Below are 10,493 nucleotides of genomic sequence, written 5' to 3' on the forward strand. Positions count from 1 at the left end.
GGCCTGGAATGGCACCATGCAGGGATTACAGAATTCAAACCTCAAATAACCCACTATGTTACTCTCACGTCTTTCCATGGCTGAGGAGGTGCCAGGGATAGAGAGATAGCCCATGACTGCAGGGGACCTGATCACATGCACCTCCTTCCTCACTTCTTTCCTTGTACCTGGAAGGGCGTCCCTGTTGACTGGAGTGGGGTGATGGCAGGGGAGCAGAGCCGCTGGCCTGAACCTCAGTAGATTCTCAGCACCTCTAGCAGGGAGCTTCCGTTTCCACGAGACTATGAGGATGGGGACATAGTCTCAGAGGCACCCAGCCTAGGGCCTCCTGGGCCTTCTCTTCCCCAAGCACAGCAGAGCCACAGTTCTCACAGGCCCACGAGGTCTCACATGATCTGCCTCCTACCCTGGCAGCCTGCTCTCCTCGCCCCTGGATTCACCCACAGTAGCTATGAAGGCCATCCTTCCATCCTTGGAACATTCCAGTGTGTTCCTACCTCAGAGCCTTTGTAGGGTGTAAGGAGTCACATTGTGTCCCCTCAAGTTCAGGTGCTGGAGTCTCAATCCCAAGTACCTCGGCGTGACCTTACAGACAAAGGAAAGGTCTTCACAGAGCTGATGGAGGTCAAGTGAGCTCATTAGGATGGACCCTCCTCTAACAGAATGGCTGTCCCCATACAAAGGACACATTTAGAGACAGACAGGCACACAAGACAGCTCCAGGTGAAGAGGAAGCCCAAGCCTGGGCACACCCACCATGGCCAGCAATGCCCTGGAAGTGAGAGGGGAGAGATGGGACAGACTCTCTCCACAACCCTCACAAAAGCCAATGTCAGTTGACACCTCCACATTGGCTGCTGGCCTCCTGAACCAACATGGTTTGTAGTTTGAGCCACCCAGCTTGTGTGACCCTGACAAGACCCTTTCTCTAAAGATGACACAGAATGCCAACAGGCACATGAAAAGATGCTCAACATTCTTAATTATTAGACAAATGCAAATCAAAACTCCAATGAAGTATCACCTTATACTGGTCAGAATGGTCACCATCAAAAATCCTATGAAGAATAAATGTTGGAGAGGGAGCAGAGAAAAGGGAACCCTCGTACACTGTTGGTGGAAATGTAAGTTGGTACACTCAATATGAAGAACAGTATGGAGGTTCCTTAAACAACTACAAAAAGAACTACCATATGATCCAGCAATCCCATTCCTGAATATATACCTAGATAGACAGAAACTCTAATGTGAAAAGATAGATGCACACCAACATTCATTGTAGCACTATTTACAACAGACAAGATATGGAAGCAACCTAAATGTCCATTGACAGATGACTGAATAAAGAAGATGTGGTATACACACACACACACACACAGACACACACAGACACACAGACACACACACACACACACACACCACAGGAATACTACTCAGCCATGAAAAATAACGAAGTAATACCGTTTGTGGCAACATGGATGGACCTGCTGCTGTTGCTGCTGCTGCTAAGTCTCTTCAGTCATGTCCGACTCTGTGCAACCCCAGAGACGGCAGCCCACCAGGCTCCCCCGTCCCCGGGAGTCTCCAGGCAAGAACACTGGAGTGGGTTGCCATTTCCTTCTCCAATGCATGAAAGTGAAAAGTGAAACTGAAATCGCTTAGTTGTGTCTGACTCTTCACAACCCCATGGACTGCAGTCTGCCAGGCTCCTCTGCCCATGGGATTTTCCAGGCCAGAGTACTGGAGTGGGGTGCCATTGCCTTCTCCAAGGATGGACCTAGAGAGTATCATATTAAGTGAAATAAGTCAGAAATAGAAAGACAAATATTCTATGGTAAGACTTACAGGTGCAATCTAAAAAGGTGATGCAAATGAAATTATTTACAAATCAGAAAGACTGAAAACAAAATTGTGGTTACCAAAGGGGAAACACAGGGGAAGGGATAAATTAGGAGTTTGGGATTAACAGATGCACACTCCTATGTATAAAATAGTACTACTGCAGCACTGGAGAAGACTCTTGAGAGCCCCTTGGACAGCAAGGAGATCAAGCCAGTCAATCCTAAAGGAAATCAACCCTGAATATCCATTGGAAGGACTGATGCTAAAGCTGAAGCTCCAATACTTTGGCCACCTGATGGGAAGAGCCAACTCACCTGGGCTTTGTCCTCTCCCCGCCTGAGCCACTGCTCCTCACACCAGGTCCCCAGTCTCTCATAGACCTTGATGTCAGGAAGTCAGGACAGGCCTAGTGTGCTCTTCTCACCCCAGGGGCTCCCAGCGTGGACAACAGGGGCGGGGATCTGTGGGCTTCCGTCAGTCCTCCCTTGGGGTCCCCTCAGTCCTCCCTCAGGACCTCACCTTGTCTCCAGGTAGGACTTTGGATTCTCTCCTGTCCCCTACTAAGGCCCCAGCCCTTATACCAGGACCCCAGTCTCTCTGAGACCCGGAATGTCAAGAATTTCACTCCCTCTACCAGGACCCCAGTCTCTCTGAGACCCGAATGTCAGGAAATGCAGCATGTGCTCATCCGCCCTATGTCCTCCCAGAGCCCACTCTGCTCTTGGGTCCAAGGTCCGCTCAATCCTTCCTCAGAGTCCTTACCTTGACTCTCAAAAGAACTAAGATCTTTCCCTCTGCCCATCTGAGGCCCTGCCCCTTCTAACAGTTGCCTAATGTCTCTGAGACACAGATGCACAAGTCAGAACAGGCTGCCAAGTGCTCATCCTACCACCAGGGCGGCCCAGGGCTGAGAGCAGGGTCAGGGGTCTGTGGGGTTCCTTATATCCTCCCTCAGGGACCTCATCTTGAGCCCTGGCAGATCCGGGGATGCCCTTTGTGTTGACCAGAGGCGGGACCCTCACATCAAGGCTCAGGGAGCACAGAGGGTGTACGAGCACATGCTGCATTTCCTGACATGTGGGTCTCAGAGAAACTGGGGACCTGGGAAAAGGCATGTAGCCTCAGGTGAGCAGAGGGAAGAAGTCCAGCTCCTCCAGGGTTTCAAGATGAAGACCCTCAGGGACGACTGAGAGGACCCTGGACCCCAGTCAGAGGAGACCTCAAAGAAGCCTGTAGCTGCTATTGGCCCTTGGCTACCCTGGGGTAGGATGAGCCCAACATGCAGGGTCGCACTTCCTGACATCTGGGTCTCAGACTGGGGACCTCACATATGGGGCGGGGCCTCAGGGGGGCCGATTTCCAGGTCCTGCAGGGTGTCAAATTGAGGACCCTGAGGAGGGACTAGAGGACCCTGGTCCCCAATCAGAGGAGACCTCAGAGAAGCCCGTCTCTGTTGTCAGTCCAGGTCAACCGTGGGGTCAGGATGAGCGCAACAGGCATGTGCTGACCTCCTGACATCCGGGTCCTCAAGAGACCGGGGTCCTGGTATAAGGGGTGGGGCTTCAGTTGCGGAGAGGTGAGAATCCAGGCCCTGCACAGAGGCAAGGTGAGGTACCTGCAGGAGGACTGGGGGGACCCTGAGTGAGCACCGACAGAACCCCACAGATCCCCGCGCCTGTAGTTGGCCCTAGGAGACTGCGGTGAGAGCACACTCGGCCTGTCTGACTTGCTAACATGCGGGTCTCAGAGCAACTGGAGGCCTTGTGAAAGTGGCGAGGTCTCAAAATGGCAGATGGGACAGCCCTGGGTGCTGCCTGGAGTCCAGGCTCCATGCGAGGATGGACTGAGGCTGTTAGACCCCAACGGGGAGGGATCTTGACCCTTGCAAGAGGGTCTTGGAGGGCCCAGAGTGGGGTGAGCAGTTTCTTGACCTCTGTCTGGCTTAGGGACCTCGGGATGTGAGGTTTTCGGGTGGAGGGTGGAGGCTTCAGGTTGGCAGAGGCTGGACTGCCCGGACTGAGCAGATGCCTGCCCCGTGGTCAGTTCTTGGAGGCCAGGCGGGACATGAGGAGCAGCTGAGGACCAAGCATCTCCCCAGCCTAGAACCCCCGGGAGGCCCTGAGCAGGTGTGGCCAAATGTGGGGCCCCTCAGCACGTTCTGTACAGACTCGGGTCTTGTTCTGAGTTACCCTACAGGCCCCCAAAGGGGAAGGTCCAGGCCGTGCCAAGGGAAAGGGGGGAACTACAAGGGAGCCCCGAGGGGACCTCCCACGCCACAACTGGGGAGACCTCACAGAGTCCACTCCTCCAAGCACAAAAGGCCCAGGGCTGTGCCACACTCTACCCCCAAGGTGTCCCCATCATTTCTCTCACAGGAGCTCCAGGAACCAGGAGGCTGAGGCGGAAGTCTCGTGTCCTGAGCCCGTGTCCTGAGGTCAGAGAGCAGAGGAGGTCCAGGCAGTACCAGGAGTGAAGGTGAGGAGGGTTTCCTGAGTGGGGCTCCCTATCCCAGAACAGAGGGGACCCCAGAAGGCCCTAATCGCCTCGCTTTGTCAGTGCCAGAAATCTCGGGCTGTGCTGACTGCACCCTGGGGAGCCACTTCACTTCTTCCTTCAGGTAGCCAAGGGACTGGCCGCCCAGGATGAGCGCCCCTGTGAGGTCTGAGTGAAACCCTCAAGGGGAGACCTGTAAGTGGCCTGTATCAGACCGCCCAAGGTCTCCCGTGGGTTCTGGGCTGGGGAGATGCTTGGTCCTCAGCTGCTCCTCATGTCCCATCTGGCCTCTGTGCACTGACCACAGGGGCAGTGGGGTTCTCAGCCCAGGCCAGTCCCACCCCCTCCTCCCCTAAGCCTCGTGGTCCCCATCTGTCCCCCTGTCTCACGCCTGTCTGGGGTTTGATCACAGGCATCGTGCTCTTGGTGGAGATGAGTGAGCTGAGCAAGCTCGAAGAAGACCTTCAAGACCCAGGCGAGGCCCAGGGCCCGGTGGAGGTGCAGCTCTTGGGGGCTGAGGTGGGGAAGGCTGCACCCCCCTCGGCCTCCTCCTCCACAGTGTCCTCCTCAGCCCCCGGGGAGGCCTTGCCCCTGCAAGCTCTGAAGGAGATGATAACTAACCTGATGAACTTCCTGCTCCTCAAGTATCGAGCCAAGGAGCTGACCTCCCAGGCGGAAATGCTGAAGACGGTGCTCAAGGAAAACCAGGAGCACTTCCCAGTGGTCTTCAGACAAGCCTTGGAGTGCCTGCAGCTGGTCTTTGGTGTGGAGGTGAGGGGGGTATACCCCAGGAAGGACACCTATGGTATGATCCCTGCCCTGGGCCTCACCTGTGATGCCATGCAGAGCAATGGGCAGGGCCTGCCCAAGGCTGGTCTCCTGGTGCTGGTGCTCAGCCTGATCATGAGGAATGGAGACCCCGCCCCTGAGGAAGTGGTCTGGGGAGCACTCAGCAGGATGGGGGTGTATGTTGGGAGGGAGCACTGCATCTTTGGGGAGCCCAGGGAGCTGCTGACCCAAGTGTGGGTGCGGGAGGGGTACCTGGAGTACCGGCAGGTGCATGACAGTGACCCTGCTCGCTACGAGTTCCTGTGGGGTCCCCGGGCCTATGCGGAGACCAGCAAACAGCAAGTCATGGCATTTGTGCTCAGGGTCAGACAAAGGGCTTGGAGGGCCTTCCCACTCCAGTCTACAGAGGCTGTGAAGGAGAAGGACAAGGAGGCCTGAGCCAGAGCGGCAGCCAGGGTAGTCCTTCCCTTTGCGATTGAAGAGGGAGCATTCAGCCTTCTCAGAACTGAGGGCCTGGGCCAGTTGGGGGAGCCATTGTGTAGCGTCTTTGGGTTCCTGTTCTTTATGATGACAGGCAGATTCATCTCTGTTTCCTTTAGAAAATTGTCAAACTTGAATTGTCATAATGGAAGGCTAAATAAAGTTCAGTGTCTCAGCTTTGTGAATGATGTTGATCACAATGTGTTTGTGCTTACCCAGTTCAAGAACAAGAGTTTTGCTCTTTTGTAAAAGCAATTGGGAACTCTTCCATCTTGTTTTGTGGTCCTGAACAGGATACAGTGGAATTGGAATTAGGACTGTTTTGGAAATGTGAACTTACTGAGCAGTCGTATTGATGGGGGAAGAATTAGATGATAAAAGTAATCGTAGTGAATTCATGCTTCTGTCCTTCTTGTGTATCATTCTCAAAAACTAAATTCTCTCTGTTTATTTGGATTTGCCTGGGTTATTTAAGGAAGTAGCAGACAGTTCATCTGAGCCCCCTGCTCACTGGCTCATTTATTCCGAAGACCTTTATGGAGCTTCTGCTCCGTGAAAGGCCATGTTAGCAGTGGGGACACTAGCAGAAGCAGGACACCCCCACACCTCGAGCAATGGTCTCAGGGCCGCAGTCACACAAGGAAGGTGGAGAGATGTCCCCTAGTCCCACGGAACAAGGCAACACCGGAAGGGGTGGTGGGGCTCCAGGAGGAGCACTCAAGTGTCAGTGCCTGAGCCAGGGTGGTTTGGGGCTTTGAGAAACTGGGTTCCTTCTGTGGGAGGTGATTGTGATGAGGCTGGTTGGTGGCAGCCCTCAGACTTACAGGCAGTGTGTCATGAGGTTGATGGGAAAGTCTGAAATGGATCATTGCTGTGAGGTGTCCTTTTGCATCTTGGATAAAGCCCAGAGAAATCTCTTTCTGAGGCAGGAAGGAAGGGGTCCTTCCTGGCTCCTGAAGCATTGCTGTTGACCACAGGGGCAAAGGAGGTGTTTTCTACCACCCCCCATCTGCTACAAATCCTGAAGAAATGCGAATCTTGCTCTTTGAAGTATTTCCATGTATTCCCTTGGCTAGCCATCCTCTCTGCCCTGGGAAAGCTGATTACCAAGTACATTGAAATGACAATTTATTTGGTCATCTGGACTATATTTCAGCCACTTGTGAGCATGGTCTAGATTTCAGTGGGAAGAAATGTGTGAGGAGAAGCTGAAAATGTGGACAGGACATGCTGGGTGTCTGGAATCCTGGGAATAAGTTTCACAGCTGGGAAAGACACTGCTCCCCACCCCCAAGCACACACAATGCCCAAATTGAATAATATATCCTCCAAGAGGAAAACACTCAGAGCAGCAATTTTGACTGGTTTTCTATTCTGTTTCCTATTGACCTGCCGATTTTCTGAGGTGTCTTGAAAACAAAACAGTTTCCTATGGAGAGAGGGACAGACTCTGGATCTGAATAACACTAGAAAGAAGTACGTGCCAGTAAAGATGTAACATCTGCCAGCGTCCCTGGGTTCAGGCAGGTTGAGAAGTGTGGAGGCAGCAGAGGACTTACAGGTTAAGGCTGTGCCTGGCATCAAAAGGCAGGAGCGACTTCCAGGCCTAATGAGGTGGTGAGGTCACTGCGGTAGGGGGTGCAGATGGGTGCAGGGGGCTGAAGGGGCAGCTTTCCCTGCTGAGTGCCAGAAACAATGGGAACAGGAGATGTGATTCTGCTCACATATGTGACACCTGCCAGATAGTCAGTGGACACTTGGAAAAGGTGGAGAATTTCAAGACCCATGTGACCTACTCAGACTCTCCTCCCCAAAACAAAGGAGATTTTGTCATTATAAATTCTAACCACTGTTCTTTGTTGAGCACTTGCTTGGAAGTGTGGGATTGAAGAGACGTCAGGTGTTCAGTCACCTTTGTCTTCCTCTCTCCCTGCACACATGGGGACACGACCTTGCCAGGCCTCTTCACTTAGGAAGGGTCATGTGATGAACCATGGCCAGTGAATTTCAAGCAGAAGTATTTTTGTCAGGACCATTTGTTTTGAAGGAACATAGGCACCCAGGGGTTAATCCTCAAGTCAGGACAACACACAGACACACACCGCTCCGAGTGTGGTTCCTCCCAGAGACTAAAGTCCTGCACCTCTGACCCTTGACAGAGGCTGTCCCACAGGGAGCTGGCTGCAGGAATTCCTCCCACCACACCCACAGTCACACCCCTGCTGCCCCCCCTGAGCCACACTGTCAGCCCCCTCGGGACTGTGCTCAGTCTCCATCAGGAGGGCAGCAGCCAGCTGCCAAAGTTCCCTGTTGGGGCTGGGGGCATCCTCCTTGTGAGGTCCAGCCCCAAGGCCACCCACTTCTGCTGCCCACAGCACCCCCCCTCCCCCAGAACCTGGCCTTGGGATTTGTCCTGCCTGCCCCCTACTCAGAGCCGCTTAGGCCCTGGTCCTGATGACCTCATGTGTGTATCTTTATCTGGAAGTCCCAGGGCGGCATCCCCTTCCACAGTGCTTCAGGTGGAGCCAACAGGACTTGACACAGTGTCTGGGTGATCTCCTTGTGGTGGGTCAGTAGTATTCATTTCCATAGAAGTGCAGGGCACATGTCTATGATCCTGAGGTGTATTAGACCATTCCTTGTGGAATCCCACGTGTTGGAGGAAACTCGGGGTCTTGTGAATGTGACTGTGAGGTCCTAGCTTTTGAGCCTGAGTGTGAGAGACAGAGGGGTATCTTATGAGCCATCCACAGAGCCAGCTAGGAGCCAGTCAGGCTGTTTGAGCAGAGGACAGGCTCTAGCAGATGGCAGGGTTGGTACCCTGGACGCTCTCCTAGATGCAACAGGCCCCAGACTCCAATGAGAATTTGGAAAGTAACCAGGTCCCAGGGGTGCAGGCTGCAAAGGGGGGTCAGCGGCCCCATAGAGGTGGAAGCAGCAAGCCTCTAGAGATCCTATCTGACCTGGCTGGGAGAGGGAGGGGGGAGCAGATGCCTCTGCAGGTGAGCTGCTGCCTCGGTCTCCATGAGGACATCCGTGCTCTGGGGCCAATTCCAGGACCACAGCCCTGGGGGCCACTCCAGGATGGATACATGACACCTTCATAACAGGTACTCCTCATGCACCTTATTGGATATGACTGCTAGGTGTGGTTGGGATCTTGCTCTGGGTACATAAGAACCTCAGGCCTTTGGCTGCTAGCGGGCCCAAACTGCTCCCCACAACCGACTTATATGGAGGTCATTTCCAGTATCCAGCATCTTCAGCAGCAGCCTCTGTGTAGAAACACACGACCATGTTCCCAAGCTGATCTTGCCCAGGGCATCACAGACTGGACAGGTGCCACCCCTGGCTTAATGATTCTCAGTGAACGTTCCGCTCCTTTGTGAAGCCCCTGTGTTTCCTCACGGCTTCTCTGGAGGCTCAGTGTTAAAGAATCTGCCTGCAATGTGGGAGATGCAAGTTCGATCCCTGGGTGGGAAGATACTCTGGAGGAGGAAATGGCAGCCCGTTCCAGTATTCTTGCCTGGGAAATCCCATCGACAGAGGAGCCTGGAGGGGGTCTACAGTCCATGGGGTCGCAAAGAGTCAGACACGACTGAGCGACTTGAGCACGCTGAGACACACACCAAGGTAAAGGTTTGCTCTGGACCCTTGTATCCTTGGCAAGACACTTACCCCTGCCTGGATCTTGACAGACTTCTGTGGCAGATAATACTGGCAGACGTCTTAAAGCGGTTTTTGAGCAAGTACAGGGTTCCAGGTCTACACCTGGCCTTGGTTGGTGGCTTTTGCCATATCCAGGCAAAACGTCTATGAGGTTGGATCAGGGCAGTGTTTGTGGGGCTTGAGAAAAAAGTGGATCCAGAGGTGTTTCTGTGGTGGAACAGGCCCGGTTAGTATATTATATGGGATTGGAGGTTAAGGGAGAGGAAAAGCTGAAGCTAATTTAGCAAGGGTTGTTTCACACTTATAGGTTCTGTGTGCTTGTGTTTGGTTTCCTTTCTGTTTCCTTTTTTTTAACGTACTCAGCATGTTTTGCCCAGAGTTTCCTTGTCTTTTTCATTGAAACTGTCAATAGACTTTATTTTGACCTTTTCCTTTGTGACCCTTTAAGATTTGAATAATATTTGTGAAAATAGCAGAATCATATGCCCTCACCCAGTTTCTGCTGTTCCTAGTATCTTACCTTAATATGATACACTTATTACAATTAATGAGTAACTATTGATGCATTATTTATTGTCAACTAAAGCCCATGCTTTATTCAGATTTCTATAGGTTTTACCCGCTCCAGGATCCTAACATTTAGTTGTAATGTCTCCTTGGGTTCCTCTTAGCTTTAGCATTTCTTTACTTTCGATGATCTTGACAGTTTTGAGGAGTACTCAGTAGATGTTTCGTACAATGTCCCTTGATTAGCATTTGTCTGATATTTTACTGGTGCCTAGTCTGGGATTATGAGTTTGGGGGAGGAATATTACAGATGTTAAATCCCATTCTCATCACATCATATCAAGTGTATATACTATTAGCACAATTGATCACTGATGACACTCTCATTGATCATCTGGCTGAGATAGTGCTTGTCATGTATCTGTGCAATAAAGTGATTGTTTTATGCCCCCTTTCCATCCTGTCCTCTTTGGAAGAAAGTCTTGCTTCAGGGGTGGGGAGTTGTGCTTCACTTTCTAGAAGTGGGAGTGTCTGCATAAACTGGAATCTTTCTCGGTGGGAGATTTGTCCATCCTTGTTTGTGTAATTAAGAAATCATTTATTTTTCCCAGTATGGACTCATGGTATTTATATTACACTTTGGGTTAAAATCCAATACAACTTTATATATTTTTATTTTAAAATTGTTCAGATTGGCCATTGGGAGCTCTTCC

At 52.1% G+C, this 10,493-nt stretch overlaps 1 protein-coding gene across 1 annotated transcript; it reads left to right on the forward strand.

Annotated features, from left to right (window-relative positions):
- Positions 1-4,767: 4,767 nt before the first annotated feature.
- LOC129638908 (melanoma-associated antigen 10-like) lies at positions 4,768-5,562 on the forward strand. The gene has a single exon (XM_055563644.1). It carries the CDS (start codon positions 4,768-4,770, stop codon positions 5,560-5,562), a length of 795 nt encoding a protein of 264 aa, XP_055419619.1.
- Positions 5,563-10,493: the final 4,931 nt, after the last annotated feature.

The sequence above is a fragment of the Bubalus kerabau genome, chromosome X (genome assembly GCF_029407905.1).
Source record: "Bubalus kerabau isolate K-KA32 ecotype Philippines breed swamp buffalo chromosome X, PCC_UOA_SB_1v2, whole genome shotgun sequence".
In the NCBI taxonomy this organism is placed as follows: Eukaryota; Metazoa; Chordata; class Mammalia; order Artiodactyla; family Bovidae; genus Bubalus; species Bubalus kerabau.

Excerpts from the sequence above, each read along its gene's own strand:
- LOC129638908 (XM_055563644.1), top strand. The coding sequence starts at position 4,768 with ATGAGTGAGCTGAGCAAGCTCGAAGAAGACCTTCAAGACCCAGGCGAG.